General features: G+C 40.8%; 1 protein-coding gene across 1 annotated transcript in view; it reads left to right on the top strand.

Moving 5' to 3' along the window:
* The window catches only part of LOC124247338 (phosphatidylcholine transfer protein-like), a 37,921-nt gene that overhangs the window by 11,796 nt on the left and 5,210 nt on the right, over nt 1–20,915 (top strand). The window contains exons 2-3 of the mRNA XM_046676493.1: nt 16,699–16,816; nt 19,299–19,378. Coding sequence (XP_046532449.1) covers nt 16,699–16,816; nt 19,299–19,378 — 198 coding nt within the window. The remainder of the gene's footprint in view (nt 1–16,698; nt 16,817–19,298; nt 19,379–20,915) is intronic.

Below are 20,915 nucleotides of genomic sequence, written 5' to 3'. Positions count from 1 at the left end.
GCAGTGGTTCTGGTGTAGAGTGTGAGAGTTTGCATTATATGTTTTTTTTTCTTTTCTTTTTTTTTTTTTTTTTGCATTTTATTTCTAATCAGTTGTCAAGTGATGCTGAAGCTACTAGTCCAGGGACCATACTTTGAGAACCACTGATGTATGGGGAGCCTCTAGCATGGTGCTCAGGGGGTTCTGAGATTGAGAGGCAAGAGGGTGCCCTGGAGAGGAGAAGCAATGGAAACTGAAAGGAATGAGTGAGAAAAAAAGACTATCTTAAGACAAAAGCAATGCCCATTTTAAGACTCCCTTTCCCTCATTTTTAAATTAATGGCCACTTGGGAATGAATGCAGTGCCAAGAAGTTCCCCAGCAGCGAAAGGCCACGGGTCACTTATAAATGCTTTCCCAGTGATCTGCAGTCAGGTGTCGCCTGAGCTTTGGGCTGCGTTGCCATGCCAATAGTCACCGTGACATGCCAGTAGGCAATGTGAAACCAGCGTGCAGAAGTTCACATCTGCGATTTAGGCCAAGTAAATGTTGGACTGAAAAGACCTAGCTGATGTCTTGGCTTCTTATGTTTTTAAATCTAAATGTCTGTCACTGTGAGAGGGGACTGCCCATATTGTGTCTTTGTCTTTTCATAGATCTAATCAAAGAGTTTGGTGAGAGCAGACAGTTCTGTCCCAGGGACTGTTCTTTCTATGCTGTTGAACTACTGAAATACTTAGAGCCTGGCATCACTGGGGGAACTCTGTGTTTAGCCAGCTGGGCTGAGAGAAAGTTTGGCCTTTAGGAGGGAGGCACAGATTCCTTCCTATAAGGACAGATTTTCCTCAACAGGTGAGAAGCTTCCACAGCCCTTCCCACAAGTGGGATCATAATCCACTTTGCATACTGAGCTTCTTTACTTCAGGATTACAGGACTATCCTGCTCCCTTCTTCCACCCTTTACCTCTCTCCTAAAGGAGGAGTAGTTACCAGCGTGATTGATAGGACAATTATTGAACCCAGGACACTTATTGAGCCATATTTTACTAGTGGGCAGGGCCACCATGTCTTAGAGCTGACACCCATGTGTGGCATTGCTCTACTTCCTGCCACAGACCAAGGCCAGCACTCTCTCCCTCTCTTCTTTTCCTCTCCCTGAGCATACAACTGGATAGATACGTTAGAGCCTCAGTTCTCCCTCTCCTTACTTCTCTCAGGATGAGCATGTGGTATGAGGCAGTATGAGAATGCTGGGCCCAAGATTGAGATTTGGGAGAATGAGGGAGAGGGGTGGGTAGGACCCTTCACTTCTGTCACCAGGTATAAGCAAAGCTTCATGCTCTCACCCTGTTTTTCATCCCATCCCTGCATGGAGTTTACAGAAGGTAGCTATTCATAAAGCAAAACTCTGCTTTTCTTTGGGCCTTGGGAACCCTTTGAGAGAAGAGGTGACTTGTAAGGAAGCATTTGGACCTTCTGGATCCTTGGACATAATATCATTCCAATATCTGGGTGAACCAGGAGCTGAATCGGGGCAATTCCAAATGGAGGATGGTTCTTGCCTGGGCTTCCAACCTGCTGTTGACATCAGAGTTACCACCTATGGGTGGAAGGAGAAGTCTAGCAGACTCTCCCATAGGAATAGTTTGTAATTCCTCAAGCTCACCATTCCCTGACATTATTTTGGGAGGCTATTTTACCCTTCAGGGAAATTATGCAAATGAAGATGTTCTTATAAGAAAGGGAGAATTCATGTAAATATGAAACTTTGAATTTTAGCCTGGGACTTTTAATGTGTTTTGAAGACACAGAAAAGCTTATAGATATATAACACTACCTTATCTTGCCATTTAATTTAGGATAGACATGTTTCCATAGCTACCTTTGGGTTCTCTGAATGTACCCTAGTGAAAAGATCACTCCAGAACATTTGCTCATGTTTTCATTCAAGTGGTCTTTCGGGACCTGTTGTGTGCCTGGCATTGTGCTAAGCCCTGGGGATACCTGATGAATAAGACAAAGTTCATACTTTCAAGAAGCTTTAAGACAATGAAACAGGCCCTTTTTCTGTTATGTAGATATGAGTTTCTGACCTATATGACTTTTTTCTCCTTGAAAATCTTCTTTTAACATTTCTTCTGGAGTAAGTCTGCTGCTGCTGAATTCCTTCAGTTTTTTAAATTTTTTTCACTTCAATAAATTTTATTTGCCAAAAACCACACTAAAAAGTTGAATTTTATATATTTCTTTTTTTAAAATTTAAAAAAAAATTTTTTTTATTGAGTTATTGATAGGTTAAAATGTTGTGAAATCTCAATTGTACATTAATGTTTGTCAGTCATGTTGTAGGTGCACCACTTCACCCTTTGTGCCCACCCCCCACCCCACCTTTCCCCTGGTATCCACTAAACTGTTCTTAGTCCATAATTTTAAATTCCTCATATGAGTGGAGTCATACACAGATTATCTTTCTCTCGCTGGCTTATTTCACTTAACATAATTCTCTCAAGGTCCATCCATGTTATTGCAAATGGAATGATTTTGTTCTGTTTTGCAGCTGAGTAGTATTCCATTGTATATATGTACCACATCTTCTTTATCCATTCATCTGTTGCTGGACACTTAGGTTGCTTCCACGTCTTGGCTATTGTAAACAGTGCTGCAATAAACATTGGGGTGCATAGGACTTTTGGGATTGCTGACTTCAAGTTCTTTGGATAAATACCCAGTAGTGGGATGGCTGGATCGTATGGTAGTTCTATTTTTAATTTTTTGAGGAATCTCCGTACTGTTTTCCATAGTGGCTGCACCAGTTTGCATTCCCACCAGCAGTGTATGAGGGTTCCTTTTTCTCCGCAACCTCTCCAACATTTGTTGCTATTAGTTTTAGGTATTTTCGTCATTCTAACGGGTGTAAGGTGATATCTTAGTGTAGTTTTGATTTGCATTTCCCTGATGATCAGCGATGATGAGCATCTTTTCATGTGCCTATTGACCATCAGTATATCTTCTTTGGAGAAATGTCTGTTCATGTCTCCAGCCCATTTTTTGATTGGGTTGTTTGATGTTTTGTTGTTGAGTTGCGAGAGTTCTTTATATATTATGGATATTAAGCCTTTGTCAGATATATGACTTGCAAATATTTTTTCCCAGTTAGTGGGTTGTTTTTTTGTTTCAATCCTGTTTTCATTTGCCTTGAAGAAGCTCTTTAATCTGATGAAGTCCCACTTGTTTATTCTTTCTATTGTTTCCCTTCTCTGAGAAGGCATGGTGTCTGAAAAGATCCTTTTAATACTGATGTCAAAGAGTGTACTGCCTACGTTTTCTTCCAGAAGCCTTATGGTTTCAGGTCTCACCTTTAGGTCTTTAATCCATTTTGAATTTATTTTGGTGAATGGTGAAAAAGAATGGTCAATTTTCATTCTTTTACATGTGGCTTTCCAGTTTTCCCAGCACCATTTGTTGAAAAGACTTTCTTTTCTCCATTGTATGCCCTCAGCTTCTTTGTCAAAGATAAGCTGTCCATAGATGTGTGGTTTTATTTCTGGGCTTTCAATTCTGTTCCATTGATCTCTGCACCTGTTTTTGTACCAGTACCATGCTGTTTTGATTACTGTAGCTTTGTAGTATGTTTTGAAGTCAGGGATTGTGATGCCTCCCGTTTTGTTCTTTTTTCTCAGGATTGCTTTAGAAATTCGGGGTCTTTTGTTGCCCCATATGAATTTTAGGATTCTTTGTTCTAATTCTGTAAAGAATGTCATTGGGATTCTGATTGGGATGGCGTTGAATCTGTAGATTGCTTTAGATAGGATGGACATTTTAACTATGTTTATTCTTCCAATCCATGTACATGGAATGTCTTTCCATCTCCTTATGTCATCATCCAATTCTCTCAGAAAGGCCTTGTAATTTTCATTATATAGGTCCTTCACTTCCTTAGTTAAATTTACCCCAAGGTATTTTATTCTTTTTGTTGCGATTGTGAATGGTATTGTATTCTTGAGTTCTTTTTCTGTTGGTTCATTACTGGAGTATAGAAATGCTACTGATTTATGCAAATTGATTTTATACCCTGCAACTTTGCTGTAGTTGTTGATTACTTCTAACAGTTTTCCAATGGATTCTTTGGGGTTTTCTATATATAAGATCATGTCGTCTGCAAACAGTGAGAGTTTCACTTCTTCCCTCCCTATTTGGATTCTTTTTATTCCTTTTTCTTGCCTGATTGCTCTGGCCAGGACCTCCAGTACTATGTTAAATAAGAGTGGTGATAGAGGGCATCCTTGTCTCATTCCTGTTTTCAGGGGGATGGGGTTCAGTTTTTGCCCATTGAGTATGATGTTGGCTATGGGTTTGTCGTATATGGCCTTTATTATGTTGAGGTAGTTTCCTTCTATGCCCATTTTGTTCAGAGTTTTTATCATAAATGGCTGTTGGATCTTGTCAAATGCCTTCTCTGCCTCTATTGAGATGATCATGTGGTTTTTATTCCTCAGTTTGTTGATGTGGTGTATCACGTTGATTGATTTGCGGATGTTGAACCATCCCTGTGTCCCTGGTATGAATCCCACCTGATCCTGATGTATGATTCTTTTGATGAATTGCTGAATTCTGGTTGCCAAAATTTTGTTTAGAATTTTTGCATCTATGTTCATCAGTGATATTGGCCTGTAGTTCTCTTTTTTCGTGGTGTCCTTGTCAGGTTTTGGTATCAGCGTGATGTTGGCCTCATAGAATGTGTTAGGAAGTATTCCATCTTCCCTAATTTTTTGGAATAGCTTGAAAAGGATAGGTATTAAATCCTCTCTGAAAGTTTGGTAGAATTCCCCAGGAAAGCCATCTGGTCCTGGGGTTTTATTCTTTGGGATGTTTTTGATTGCTGTTTCAATCTCTTTCCTTGTGATTGGTCTGTTCAAATTGTCTGCCCCTTCTTGAGTGAGCTTTGGAGATTGTAGGAGTCCAAGAATTTATCCATTTCCTCTACGTTATCCATTCTGTTGGCATATAGTTTTTTGTAGTATTCTCTTATAATCTGTTGTATTTCTGCAGAGTCTGTTGTTATTTCTCCTCGCTTATTTCTGATTTTGTTTATTTGAGCTTTCTCCCTTTTTTTCTTTGTAAGTCTGGCTAGTGGTTTGTCAATTTTATTTATCTTCTCAAAACACCAGCTCTTTGTCTCATTGATCCTTTCTACTGCCTTTTTCGTTTCAATAGTATTTATTTCTGCTCTGATTTTTATTATTTCTCTCCTTCTGCTGACTTTGGGCTTCATTTGTTCTTTTTTCTCTAGTTCAGTTAGGTGTGCTTTAAGCTTGCTTATTTGGGATTTTTCTTGTTTGTTAAGATGTGCCTGTATTGCGATGAATTTTCCTCTTCATACAGCTTTTGCTGTATCCCATATGAGTTGGTATGGCATGCTATCATTTTCATTTGTTTCCAGGTATTTTTTTATTTCTTCTTTAATTTCTTCAATGATCCATTGCTTGTTCAGTGGTGTGTTGTTTAGTCTCCACATCTTTGTGCCTTTCTCAGCTTTTTTCTTGTAATTAATTTCTAGCCTTATAGCACTATGATCTGAGAAGATGCTTGTTATTATCTCAATTTTTTTAAATTTGTAGAGTCTTGCCTTGTTTCCCAACATATGGTCTATCCTAGAGAATGTTCCATGTGCACTTGAGAAGAATGTGTATTCAGCTCTTTCAGGGTGGAGTGATCTATATATGTCTATTAAGTACAATTGTTTTAGTTTTTCATTTAGCTCCACTATTTCCTTGTTGATTTTCTGTCTGGATGATCTGTCCATTGATGTGAGTGGGGTGTTGAGGTCCCCTACTATTATTGTGTTGTTTTTAACATCTTCCTTTAGGTCTGTTAATAGTTGCTTTATGAATCTTGGTGCTCCTGTGTTGGGTGCATAGATATTTATAAGCGTTATTTCTTCTTGATGAAGTGTCCCTTTGATCATTATATATTGTCTCTCTGTGTCTCTCTTTACCTGTCTTACTTTGAAATCCACTTGGTCTGATATGAGAATTGCAACACCTTCCTTTTTTTCCTTGCTATTTGCTTGAAGTATTGTCCTCCACCCCTTCACCCTGAGTCTGTGTTTGTCCTTGGGGCTGAGGTGTGTTTCCTGGAGGCAACAAATTGTTGGATCGTGTTCTTTAATCCATTTTGCCACTCTGTGTCTTTTTATTGGAGAGTTCAATCCATTTACATTGAGAGTGATTATTGATGCATGTGGACTTAATGCTGTTAATCTGTCGCTCATTATCTTGTTTTCCTGTGTTTCTTTTCCTGTGTGCTTTAGACTACCCATTTAATACTACAATTTCTTACGCTGGGTTTCTTATATTTTTCCTTATTTATGATTTGTGACTCTGTTCTGTACTTTATTTTAGTGTCTACCTTGAAGTTTGTATTTAGAATCTCGTGTATAATATAGTCTATTCTCTGGTGGTCTCTTACCTACTTGACCAATACTGATTTAGACCCTTTGCTCTTCCCCTCCTAAATAATTATTTTCATTTTTTATTCCAACTCGTCTTATTAATTTGTAGTTAGAGTGCTAAGATCGTCCTTGTTTTGGTAGTTTCCTTACCTTTACCCTAATGCTATAATTGAATATTTGCTATCCTGTTCTGGTTCTATCCATCGGTCTCCCTAGTCTGTGGATTGTGTACCCTTTCTCCCTTTTTTCTGTTTTCAAGTATGAGAGCCTTCTTGAGGATTTCTTGTAATGGAGGGCTTTTAGTTACAAATTCCCTTAACTTTTGTTTGTCTGGAAAAGATTTAATTTCTCCCTCATATCTGAAGGAAATTCTTGCTGGATAGAATATTCTTGGCTGAAGGTTTTTATCCTTTAAAGCTTTGAATATATCACTCCATTCTCTCCTAGCTTGTAGGGTTTCTGTAGAGAAATCTGCTGACAGTCTGATAGGGGCTCCTTTATAGGTTATTCTCTTTTTTTTCCTTACTTCCCTGAGTATTCTCTCCTTATCATTCCTATTTGCCAACTTTACTACTATATGCCTTGCAGTAGGTCTTTTTACATTGACAAATCTAGGAGATCTAAAATCCTCCTCTACAGACATTTCTCCATTGATCCCTAGATTTGGGAAGTTCTCTTCAATAATTTCGTTAAGCACACTTTCTGCTCCATTTTCCTTTTCCATATTCTCGGGAATTCCTTTGATCCTTATGTTCTTACTCCTCATTGAATCCATTATCTCTCGGAGATTCTCCTCATTCTTTTTAATTCTTAGTTCTCTTTCTTCCTCTGTCTGGCGCCATTCAGCCTGTCTATCCTCGATTATGCTAATTTTCTCCTCTATGTTGTCTACACGGGCATTCAGGGAATCCGTATTCTGTTTTATCTGGTCCATTGTGTTTTTCATCTCAAGTAATTCTGTTTGATTGTTCTTTATGATTTCACTCTCTTTTGTGAAGTAACTCCAGAACTCGGCTTGTTTCTCTATCTTTCTCTCTACCTCATTGAGTTTTTTGATTATAGCTGCTCTGAATTCGTTATCACTTAGTTTACCTAATTCCAAGTCCTCAGGACTTAATTCTGTGTCTTTATTGTTTTCCTTCTGGTCTGGGGCTTTTATAAATTGCTGGATGGTAGAGGAGCGGTTTTTTCTCATGGTGGTAGAATTCAGTTGCAGTTACAGCCTGTCGCCACTAGATGGGGGTCGAGAGCGGCATGTTAGCTCTCTGCCTTGGGGCAAGATGGCTGCGCCCACTGGCTTTGCTCCGGGGGAGGGGTGTTGCTCACACGCGCCGGTCTGGGTTCGGATCAGTTCTGTTCTCTGGTCTCCCAAGGCCCTTGATTTATGGGGTCCCTGTGGACGGAAGCTTTCCCCCCGTTAGCGGGTCTCCACTGAATCAGCGGCAGGAGTCCTGGATGATCCCCAGGTCGCGTGGCCCCTCCCCCGCTCCTTCCCGACCCCCGCCGCAGAGATCACAGACTCTAGGGGAGGGAGCGATGTTCTCTCCTACCGTTCCAGCGCCTCCGAAGGTGTAAGCAAGGTTATGATCTCCGCCTTCTTGGTATTGTAGGTTTCTAATGAGCTGGCATTATGTTTATTCTCTGAAATTCAGTTCTTCCAATCTTTTGTTGTATTTTGGAGGGGAGAGAATCACGGGTCAGCTCACCCCGCCATTTTGCTCCGCCAACAAAAAATTGAATTTTATATATTTCTTGAGGAAGTAAGAATGGTTAGAAACATGACCCTAATTTTCTCCAGTTTATCATATTTGGAGCTAGAACTACGTGATAGTGGGGAAAAAGTCTGTATTTAGAGTTTAGATACATACGTTTCCTTTGTGAGAGATTTTCTCACGTGTAGGTGTTAAATACAGCATTCTAGATTCTGCTCTATTCTTTGGTCTGAATTCCTTCAGTTTTTATTTGTCTGAAAAAGTTTTTATTTGTCCTTCACTTTTGATGGACAGTTTTATTGGATATAGAATTCTAGGTCAGTGGCTTTTTTCTTTCAATATATTATGTATTTTACTCCACTTTCTTTTTGCATGAATTGTTTCTGATGAGATGTCTGCTGTAATTCTCATCCTTGTTCCTCTGTAAGTAAAGTGGTCCCCTCTTCCCCCACAGCTTCTTTCAAGATTTTCTCTTTTTCTTTGTTTTTCTGAGTTTGAGTGTGATATATTTAAAATGTTTTGGTATTTATCCTGTATGGTATGCTCAGGGTTGGCAGGTTTGATTTGAAGAGTGGTCTGAGCTTAAATGGTAAACCCCTATGTAATTCAAATTAAAATATAAATATATTTGGGGCTTGTGCCACGAAGATTCTTCTCTTATGTGTATAATTGCAATATAACTCTATAGTAATTCAGAGTTTTCCTGGGTTGTGTGTTTTGGAAGTGGTGGTCACAATAGTCTCAAGCAAGGATCATCATACTTTTTCCATAAAGGGCCAAATAGTAAATATTTTAGGCTTTGTGGACCAAGAGGCAAAATGGAGGATATTGTGTAGGTACTTATCTAACCATTTAAAAATGTAAAGACCATTCTTATCTTGTGGACTGTTCAAAAATAGCCAGCATTACTGATTTGGCAACCCCTGGTCTAAAGTATAGTTTTTATGCTTAATTGCTTTGTCATTTTAGGATTTATGAGCCTATGACCCTAGCTGAGTCTCAGTTTCCTCATTTCTAAAGCAGAGATAATTTCTGTTCTTCCAAATTTGTATGGGGATCCAATGAGAGGATACATTTTGAAGCACCTAGTAAGTTAAATGGTGTTTGGTTGTGAGCTATAGCTGGGTATAGATATCCCATATACCCATCACAGGCCTGGTTTATACCTGTTGTCCAGGTGAAAATTTTCCCAACACCTCTTTCCCTCTCAGAAGTGTACCAGTTGGAATGATAAACTATATGGTCACTCTAGCTAGAGCCATACACACTCCAGACAGTTTATGACTTGTCTAACGAGATGTTTGGAGAGGTCAGTGGCAATTTGGAGGCAGTACCCTAGACTGTGCACTCGATTGTCAGATCACTGGCTTCAAGTCCAGGTTCTGCCATCATTATTTGTCTGACGTGGGATGAGTTTCATAACTCATTTTTTAATTTTAACAGCTTTACTGAGGTATCATTTATATACCATAAAATTCACTCATTTTAAGTGTAGAATTCAATGATTTTTAGTAAATTTATGGAGTTATGCAGCCTTCACTACCATCTAATTTTGGGACATTGTGTTACCCCTAGATGACACCTCTTGCCTGTTCACAGTCACTCCCTGTTCTCAGACAACCACCAATCTGCTTCCTGTCTCTGTAGATCTGCCTTTTCTGGATATTTCTCAGAACTTCTACAAACCTCAGTTTCCTTGTCTGAAGAATGGGTTTACTGATGGTGCAGACCTCGTATGATCATTGTGTGGATTAGGTGGAATAATACATGTAAAGTATTAGCCCAGTGACTGGTATTCAGTAAGCACTCAATAAGTATTAGCTATCCTTATTATTTTACCTAGCTGTCTGCAATCCTAAGGGATTGGACCTACCATGTTTTCATAGAGAGATCCAAAATAGTAAAGCAGATTTAGTCAACGTCTTTCTGCACCGTCTTGATACATACTTCCCAGTGGCAGTGCAGCAAAGAAAATTCAGTGCACACTCAAGGGTGCCTTTACAGGATTAGAGAAAAGTGATTCATCAAGGCTGTCTTGTGGTTGGTGATGTAAATGCAGATAAACACCATACATCGAAGAGAATGAGGAATGCCTTCCTCCGGTCAGATGGGGCAGGTAGGAGGAATGGGGGTCCTGCCAGGGATTACTCCTCTGTGAGAATTACAAATGTCAAATGCAAACATTATGACATTTTGACATTTCTCATATGTAAACATTTTAGCTCTTGCAGAATTTATTCTGCTTAGGACAAATAAGTGCCCTATAGGCAGTGAAGTTTCTCAAAATCTTTTAACCCTATGAATGCAGTTGCAAAGACATTGCAGTTTTCTTATGCATTTGAATCACCATTGCTAAGAAATATAATAGCTTGGTGTTTAGACAAGTTAGCCATGATAACAGACCATCTCAAAAATTAATGATATCAGTAGCAAATTGCTGAACCATGCCTCCATCCCCACCTACATTTCTTCATTTATAAAGTGGAGATGAAATGCTGACTTCACAGGATTTTTGTGGTCATTAATCGCCAAGCACAGTGCCCAACTTAGAGCAAGTATTCCATCGATGTTAATTTCCCTAAAAATATGCATTATGTTGCAGTTTTGAAAACTCAGTTCTTTAATCTGGAAAAAGATCATCATACCTATCTTATTAATGGAAATGATACCTAATAGTTACTAAGTACTTATTACGTACCAGGTACCACGGTAAGAACTTTAGATGGATTATCTAGTATGATCTTCATAGATATTCCCTTAGGCAGAAACTCTGGTAGACCCACTTTGCAGCTGAGGAAAGCAAGGCTAATGGGTTGAGGAGCTTAGACCCTACCTGGGCTATGACTGAGCCCATGCTGTAACCACCAGGCTGTATTTTCTGGCTACAGGCTCTTTGAAATGATTCTTTGGAATAACATATGGACAGACAGCATGGCACTGTCTGTTGAAAGTGATGATGTTCAGAGCCAGCCCTGATGGCCAAGTGGTTAAAGTTTGTCATGCTCTGCTGCTTTCAGTTCTCAGGCAGGAAACCACACCACTCGTCTGTCAGTAGCCATGCTGTGGTAGTGGCTCCCATAGAAGGATTCACAACTGAAATATACATCTTTGGGGAGAAAAAAAAAGAAAGTGATAATATTCATTCTTTCTCCATTCCTGTCTTTCCCCCAGTCCTTGTCTGAACTCCCCAGAAGCAGCACCTAAAAAATATCTCTTTCAGCTACTTTGAGGCCTGTTGGACAAACACATCAAGCTTAGGGTCACAGGGGAGCATCTCAGTAGGAGGTCCGTCCTGGCTGGTCTGGGGCAGGAGCACTGGCTTGGGGATCAGAAGGAACAGGTTCCCATCCAGGCTTTGCCACCAGCAGCATCATCGGCTGACTCTTGGCAAGTCACTGCCATCTTTTGCATAAGGAGTCTAAGGCCCCTTCCAGTTCTAAGATCCTATGTGGTGGGTCTTCTTTACCACAATCATTAGGTTGTGCTTTGAAGAAGAGGTGCAGAGAAAGTAGAACTAAATAGGAGACATTCTGGGCAGTAGAAGGGTCCCTCTCTTTTTGGCTGTCTCCAGTGCTAGCTGTAGGACTCTGACAAGTAGTTCAACCTCTCTGAGCTTCCTTTCCTCATATGAAGAGGGAGATTAGACCATGTCCCTAGCTATATCACTGTCTATGTCACAGGGCTATGTTAAAGATTACATGAGATAATGAATATAAACTGGGAACTGGACTGTGCTTAGAGAAACAATTACTAGTATTAATGAAAGAGTTTATGGCAGGTCAAAGTGATTGGAAAACTTCAAGTCAGAATACGTGGTGGTTGCATTGACTACTGACTGATCACCAAGGAGAAGCACATTCCAAGCTGAAAAGCCAAATATATGGCTCTGCCTGATTTCTTCCCAGGGCCAAGGATATAGTGGGTTCTAGAAAGTTTATAATATTTTTCTGAATTACTTAGTGGAAGGAGGTGGTACTTCCTATGACAGAGTATGTGGAGTTTGAGATATCTCTTTTGCAAAATTAACTACTATTTAATGTCCGTTAACATTGTCCATTGTCTCTTACTTCTCTTCCTTGACAATGCATTTTAGCAATGCTTATGTACTTCCGTACTGTCTTAATGAATTTACACACAATCATAGTTCCTTGTAAATGTTCCTAAGTCTTATGAGCATTATTCTGTCAGTCTGCTTTTCTACTTTAATGTCAAGTAAAAAACAAATCTGGACTTGGTAAAGAGAGACTTCTGTTCAAAAAGATTATTGCAAAGTCGGGGGAGGAATTGTTGTAATAGGAAGAACACTTTGACCGTAAGATTTGTGAGTGTCTCAAGAATCAGGCAAAAATAATTTTTCTTTTATAGAGGGGAATAACCAAGGCTAGAAATGTTGTGTGGGAAAGTTGGATGAAAGGTGGGTGGATTGGAGAGTAGATCGGAGAATATCCTACCTGAGGCCAGTCTGTTCCCAGGAGGGACTGCGTGCTGGCTCAGGCTGAGGGTAGTCAAAGTCTAGGGGCCTGGAAGAAGGAGAGAAGTTTAACCAGTTTGGTTCACAAGCATCTTGTTCTGATTGATCACTGGGAATAAGCAGTTCAGCTAATCATTTACGAAGCAACGAAAGGGAATTTAGAGGGTCTGCGTCTGGCCTTGTCGTCTGTAAACAAGGCGGGCATCTGTGAGTCTTATCGAAGTCATGTGGGGAATGGGGGTTCTTTGCAATAAACTTTTCTGGAGCACAATGGGTAGGGGATTTCTAAACCTTCACTGTTTCCCTGGATTACGGGACTCAAGTAACATTATTGTCAGGAAGGATGACTAGTATGAATTAGGAATGCTTTTAGTGGCAATAGCAGAAAACTGGACTGACAGTGACTTAAACAAAGAGGGATTTATTTCTCTCACCTACCAAGTAGTTCCGAGATCAACAGTTGCTGGCTTTGGTTTGGCTGCTCGATGATGCCAGTGAAAGTCTTTGAGTCTTTTTTTTCCTGCCTTCCCAGGCTTGTTCGCTCTTCATCACAAAATAGCTGCTGCAGCTCCGAACATCCGTGTTTAAAACTGGAAGGAGGGGTCATTTGGCTCCTTCTACCTGCATAGGAGACCAGGAAAGTTACTAGCTGTGACATTACATAGGGCTTCTCTTAGCAAGAAAGGAGTATATGCTATACCAAATCTTCGATTTCTTCCAGTAATTGTATTCTACACAAGGTATGGACTGATTCTCTACCATCAAATAATTCTTTTACTATCTGAAGTGTAGGAGATGAAATGTCCTATAAACGGAGCATTAGAAAAGTATGCAGCATGTTTTACTCTAGATAAAGAAATGGAGCTATTCTGTTTCTGGAGGAGCTTCAGGAAAAGCCAAGAACCTCTTGAGTAAACTTATTTGGAGTCATTTATTGAAATGTGAATCAACTTAGAAACATATCTTCAACAAATGTTGCCGAGACTTAGTATCTTTGATTTTAAAGAGATCTTGCACGTCGCTAATAAAAACCTTGCCCAAATCAAGCTAAGATTTATGTTTTTTCCTATCAAATTGTTTATATAAACAATGGTGCCCAATCCTGGTGAGATGCTCTGTTGCAACTGGTTAGAGTATAAATTGGTACAAACTTTCTTAAAGGTTTATTAAAAGTATAGAGAACCTTAAAATGTTAATACTCTTTACCGGAAAATTTGTCTCTAAGGAAGCTATCCTAATGAAAAAATTAAAATTATGGACCAAGTTGGTCCATATGAAATGATAGATTATTCCAATAGTGTTTATATTTGTAAAAAATATTTCGAAAAAGAAATAACTTATGAGAATAATTAAATTAGATGTCATTTCTCCATAGCCTCAGTATAATATTGGTAAAAATAAGGATATAAGCTGTTTGTACCATATTATTCCCATTTTGTAAAGTATAGAAGTATTTATTTCCTTAAAAGAAGTATGTCCTATATTACCAATAGGTATTTGTGGATTATGGCGTTACATGCCATTTTTATTTTCTTTGTTCTTTTTGGCATTTTCCAATTTTCCTACAATGAATATGAATTATTTTTATAATTATAAAAATTCACTTTAGTTTTTTAAGGACAAATAAAAATGTGATTATGTTTGCTGAGATCCTTTTTTAAAAGAAATATTGGGTGAAAAACTGCTTTGATCCAAGAGTTTGGGTGGGGCTGTTCAGTGCTTGAAAAGAACATGTTATTGATAGACTAGGAAAGGTGTTACCGAGCATTTTGTTTCTCTGGAGTCCTGGTGTTTCTCAGTTCTGCCACGAAGGGAGTATTTAAAGGAAGTTGTCACAATAGTTCATTCTTCTGTGTTCACGTAAATCATGTTATTCTATTTTTCTCTTCCTAGAGGGCTTTCTGTTTTTCTTTTCTGTGATATGTATCGCACTGAGGTCACAAAGGGCTGTGACTACATTCAGGAGGGGAAGGGAACCCGTTTAAGGAAACAGTTTGTCTTAATTTATCCAGATAACCAAAGCTAACTCATGTAAGGTTGGGGAGATAATCATCTCAATGCATAAATCTCTCTCTTGCTCAGTATGTGTAGAAAATGGGGTGACAATATTCCTGAACAGAGAGCTGATTTTATCTCTTTCAAAACTGATTAAAATGGTGGTTGTCCATGTGTGGGGTGTAGAAGCCTCATGTCTTCCCTGTGTGAACATGAGGGGAGGGGACAGGCGGGAGAAGGAGGTGTTTTTTCCGAGGTCTGCCCTTCTATTGGGGCAGCCGTGGCACGGCACTTAAGAAGTTCAGACCTACTAGTTTGTCATTGGATGGTTGGACACCCTTGGCATAAAGTCACATACTTTTACAGCTGGAAAATCCTTATGAATTCAGTTTCAACTTTACCTTCGATTGCTTTCCAGGTACTTTCACATACATCTGAAATTCCTAACCTGGGATGTATTTATCTTTGAGCTATGCCACCTGAGCCAGGAGACCTTGAAGTCTGAGAATCTCTAGAAAGATTCACCGTGTTTACTCCTTGACTTCACATAAGTCCCTGGCATGGTGTTTAAGAAGATGGCTCGATTCATGTTCGATTAGCCAATTACATTGCATTAGCACATGGAAGAATGAGTCCATCTAAAAGCTTCATTTTTGTTTGTTTGCCTTTGCATTGAAACTAATCTAAGAGCCATTGGTTTCATCCTAATAGTGAAGGTCAGGAATAGTTATTTACCAGTGAACAGAGAGTGAGATGTGTAGTGTGGCCAACTCTAGCCCAGAGCCCTTACAGACAAGGATGTGGCTTAACATGAAAACCAGGGAATTCTCGTGTTGTATTTTGGAATCTAGAAATGGTCTTCTTATGCATAAAAGGGACTCATATGATTTGAAGCTGGTGTTCTTTCCCCCTTCCCATTCCTTTATACATGAGTCCTTTACATAAAAAGAAGCAATTATGAAAAATTCTGTCTTGGAATTGACACAACAATGTGTTGGGTTTCATTATGCCCTGTGGATAACTAAAATAGTTATCTGTCCTCTGAATGCTAGCTGCCTATATGACACCCCTACTTCAGTGTTCAGTAAGCATCTCAAACTCAACTTGCTCAAAGTAGAACTCTTGATTACTCCACACCCCACAAATCTCCTCTCCCCAAGTTTTCTCTGTCTTAGAAAATAGAGCCCCCATCTACCTGGTTGTTAAGCAAAGGTTTTAACTGTTATCCTCATTCCTTTGCTTTCTCTTTCCCCACAGCATATCTGTCAGCTCTTCCTGTTGGCTTTACTTCCAAAGTATGTCCCTAAATCACTGACTTCTCTCCATCACTATTGTTACCTCCCTTCTTGAGTCACCATCATGTCTTATCTGGACTGGTCTTCTAAACCATCTCCTTGCTCCATTATGATCTATTTTTGACAAAACAGCAAGAGTCATCTTTTTAAAGTCATTCTTCTATTTAAAGCCATCCCCTGTTTAAAGTCATGTATTAGTTTTCCATAGCAGTTAGGACAAAATCTTTACCCCTTACCCTGGTTTGCAAAGCCCTTTGGGGCCTGGCCTCCCCTACCTCTCTGACCTCAGCTCCTACCACACTCCCTCATCCACAGTCTCCAGACCCCTGACTTTCTATTCTTTGAGCATTCTAATCCACCAACCTGGGGGCCTTCCCCCTCCAGGAAGGGGCTTTGCTCATCTTCCCATGGCTGGCTCCTTGTAATATTTAGAACAACATATTCTGATAAATGCTATCCCTCATAGAGGCCTTTCCTGACCACCTGATTATGTAGGATGCCACCCCTCTGCCCCCTGCCCCAAAGCAGGCAGCATTTATGACACAACCCTTCTTATATCCTATTCAGCTTACCTGGATAGTGTTTATAGATATCACCACAACCAATGCCTACAGCCAAATATAAGACCCAGGAGAGCTGGGGACTCATCTGTTTTTTCACCATTGTGTCACCAAGACCACAGAGGAGGCTCTCAATAAATGGTGATGCATGAGCAGCTGTTTTTCATATGCGTGTAATCCAGCTGTCTGTCAACTTGGGAATTAATAGGTTGTTTTTGCCTATTCTATTTTTACAGGAGACTGGACTCTATACGTATAAAGTCTTTGGAACTCTGAAGGATTGCCCACCGGCTCTGCTCATAGATGTCTATATGGACCTAGACTACAGAAAACAGTGGGACCAAAATGTTGAAGGTAAGTGACACCTACTATTTTTAAAAACTCAATTAGAACGTAGAATCTATTGTTATTTATTTCAGCCAGTAGAAAGCGACAGGTTTAATCTTTACTATATTATGCTTCCCTTTTCATTTTGGCAGGAAAGTCTTAAGAGCTGGGCTGACATGTGCCTTTGCTCCTCCTAGGACTTGCTCCTTGCATGCTCTTAGAGCTACTCTCCAGTTTGCTCTGAGGGATAATTTGTTCTCACTGTAAGTTTGTTATCGTCCCATACACCTCGCTCCTCGTGGAAGTCTTCTTGGAGGAGGTGGTGTCCAAGCTTTGTTTTATAAAAGTTTATAAAACATAATAGTTTAAACTACTCAATTATTTTAAAACATAAACGTTTATAAGAAAAGTTTATAAAGCAAATAAACAACAGGAATACATGTATGCGAGGAGGCGAGAGGGTGTGGGGATGAGTTGTGTAAAGGCGTTCGAGGCCCAGGGAACAGCATGAGTAAGGTGAGGAAGGCACGAAACAGCATGATATATTCAAACACTGTGAGCAGGTTGTTGTTGCTGGTTTGTTGGGTAGCAGACTCTGGAGCTGGGGTGGGAGGAGTGTCCAGATCCCAGGGCCCAGCCTGGCCACCAGGCTACAGTTAGATTTCACCCTCTAAGTGATGGAGTGTTATGAAAGGCATAAAATAGGGAATCCTTCTGCCACTTAGAGCTGGAGTGGCCTCTGCCCTCTCCATCACAGTGGAATAGAACTATGGAGCCAGCCCAGGGGAACGTGAACTGGAGACCCTGGCTATAGTCAGGACTCTTGGTTGCAAGTAGCAAAAAGCTAACAAATGCCAGTGTAAGAAGAGAAAAAAGAATTTATTTGTTCATGACATTGAAAACTCCATGGGGCCAGAAGATCCAAGCTTATATTCTAATCATAAAGGAACAGGAACGAGACTTCCACTTTCGTATTAGTGACAGCCACAGTCCCAGGTTTGGCTCTCAGCGCCTCAGCATCATGTGCTCATTACCTGTGGACGTTTGTCACCGTTTTGGGTTGCTTAGTGTTTTCAAATACCCTTCCTATCTGGGGGAATTGTGATGCTTATCCATTCAAGGGAGAAGCCAGATGTTCTCTGTTGCAGGCTCCCTAGCAGTCATGGTTCAGTCTTGTGATATAGACCTTGACAAAAAGAGGTACATGTGGCTTCAGCTTGGGAGAAAGCAACGTGAGGAAGTGGGCAACATGCAAAAATCCATTTTCCGGTCACGGTCACGGCGAAGGCATCTGACCTTGGGGGAAGCAGTGGCAGAGCCTCTGATGTTCAGTACGCAGCATCAACAGTTCACGCTGTGGTGTCTGGTCCAGTGGCAGCAGCAGTTTGACTTCTCTGGAACAATCCTGAGGTTCTAAGCTTAACTCTGGTCCTCCTAGATATTCTGTGAGCTATATGAGAGCCTTTACTAAGCCACTTTTTGGCTTCAACTTTTTAGAGTGGCAAGCTAAGACCCTGGCCAGATGTACCCTCCCTGAGCTAATCACCCTGGGCACGTCATGCTCGTTTGCCCAGCTCTGCAATTCGGGTCGAGTCAGTCTTACTTAAACCACAAGAAGGACGGGAAGGGTGATGTCCTGAAGGAGAATTAAGATGCTGGTCCAAGAAGGGGAGAGTCAATATTAGGCATGCAAAAGCAACAGATGTCCCCTCCTTTCCTTCCTTTCAAGGGCTGTCTTCAGCCTCATGTGGCACCAATGGGCCGGCCAGCTCTTTAATCCATGGTCTGCTTCTGATAGATTTTCTTTCAAAAGCTGAATTAAGTAATACATTTCCCGCATCAACATCTCCTCAAGGGACTCTCTTGGTTACTTTAGCAGCCTTGGCTGGGCTCCTTCTCTAAGTACTTAGAAGCTTACTGCACAGCTTGGGGTCAGAGGGTGCGCATGTCATTGAATTCCTTTGCTGTCTCCCTCCAAGAGCTGGCTGCTAACCCCTCCAAGGGTTAGCCACAGTTATGCCACTTTCTAGCTGTTTAGGAAGGACACTGCCCTCTCTGGGACCTTGATCTCCCCGCTGAACACACTAGACTGGGTGACTTGGTCCCAGGCTAGCTGTAATGTGTCAGGAAATCTAAAGAAGGAAGAAAGTTCTCAAAAGCAAAACTATTGGTACTCTACTGACATCTGGTGGCTACTCTGAATTAAAACCTGAAAATTTGTTTTTGGGTGCCTGATTTTGTTTCTTGCATTCTATCTGAAAATGTTGTTTGAGATATACGATGGACACGTTTCGTTGCGTTCTTTTATTTTTACTGTATTTTTCTATTTTCTAGACTCTGCCTTCAGGCAAGAAGCTCTCAGTAGTAATGAATCTGTCTGACTGTTCTAGAATTTTGTGCCCCACGAGTTAGTGGTTTTTTATACCCTACGGCGTCATTATATCTAGGCTTCTTTTTAACTGAAGCCAAAGAGGCTTCCAGATACATTAACTTCTTTTATTCTCCTTAGAACTCTATGAGAGACGATGCAACGGACAGGCCGTGGTCTACTGGCAAGTGAGATACCCTACTCTCATGTCCAACAGAGATGTATCCTTGCCCAAGTTCACCGCTACTCGCCTTTCTAAGTGTTTCTATGCCCTTGGCCCATCGCCCAATGGTGGCATGTCCAGCAGGCATGGCAACATTGTCTTTGATTCTGCAGAAGCATCTGCTGAAGCTGTTGCATCTTGTGTGGCTTTCAGAGATCTCAGAGCCTGCTTTTTGGGCCTGACAACGTGGAGCATCCTGCAATTGTGGTCACTGGAGGGCAGCTCCTACTTTCCTGAGAAGTTTTCTAGGGCTTGAAATTGCTGGGCCACAGAATTGGGGACCTGGAAAGAACTTTTTATAAGGAATGTTTAATATGCTCCTTCAAGCTATAGAGGAGAAAGGGGGGGACCCAGAGAGGTAAAGTGACAGAAGCGTTCATACAGGTGGTTAGTGACTGACAGGGGAACTCAGGCCCCCACATTTCCAGCTCCCCCATCTCACTTCCTGTTTTATTGACCCCACAGTGGTCCCTCCTTGACTCTTGGCTCTGGATTCTGGGTGTATGTTTCTTCCCCTCAGTTTCCTCATTTATGAGACAAAGCAGTTGAATGGGATGTGGGGAGTTTTTGCTGGCGCTCCAAGGTTCCAGGAAGCCTGCTCAGGACCAGCCTGGGAGGGTGGGATGGGAATTTGCTGGGTGGGCAGATGGGGGTAGGGTGACTGATAGGCAAGTTTTCGACTCCTTTAGCGTCCTCGTCAATGGCAGCAGCTAAGTATTTTACATCCTGAATGGAACAAAGGATCTGTGGACTTAAAGAAAGTTCGGAAACCACTGAAGTAGATGATGGTGGGGATCTTTCCTAGCTCTAACATTCCACAAGTCTCTGTGTTCCTCCGTAATCTTTCTCTAGAAAGAGAGGGAGCATGTGGGTGTGTTTTCTGTGTATGGTTTTTGTGTTTTTGTGTCTAAATATATGTGTGTACCCTGGCCCCAACTAGATTATAAACTCCATAAGAGTTTATTTCTTGGCATAGTTCTCACATGCTACTAGATAGTTTGTATACACATGCTATATATTTCAACAAATCATGTATTACTTAATCCCTTGGATTTTCTCTAATCCTGCCAATAACTGTGTTAGTTAGGCATCATCATCCCCATTTCAAAGTTAAGGAAACTGAGGCAAAGAGATGTCCAGAACTTTGCTCAGGTTCATACAGCTAGTGGGTGACAGAAGCAGATGCAGGACTCAGGTCCGGCTGTCCCAGAGATGGTGATCTTGACCGGGGCACAATCCACTGCTCTGACCTCACAGTGACACTGCTGGGTAGGTATTCCCAGGAGTGGACACCTGGGGCTCCTTGAAGTCCTATTTTATTGGCTCTCCAATGGCGTGCAATCCCATAATGAGTTTCTTGGTCTTTGTATAGGCACATATGTCTCTCCAATAAGAGTTGTTAAATTTTTTATAACAGAGAATGGTGCCGTGGAAAAAAATATTAGTTTTGGAGCAAAAGATCCCAGGTTGAGTGTGAATACATTCCCTGGTTTGCTGTGTGACCTTGGAAAAGGCCCTTCATTTCTCTGGGCCTC

The sequence above is a fragment of the Equus quagga genome, chromosome 11, assembly GCF_021613505.1.
Source record: "Equus quagga isolate Etosha38 chromosome 11, UCLA_HA_Equagga_1.0, whole genome shotgun sequence".
NCBI lineage: Eukaryota > Metazoa > Chordata > Mammalia > Perissodactyla > Equidae > Equus > Equus quagga.
The sequence above is the reverse complement of the archived record's forward strand: the minus strand, read 5'-3'. Positions and strand labels throughout refer to the sequence as shown.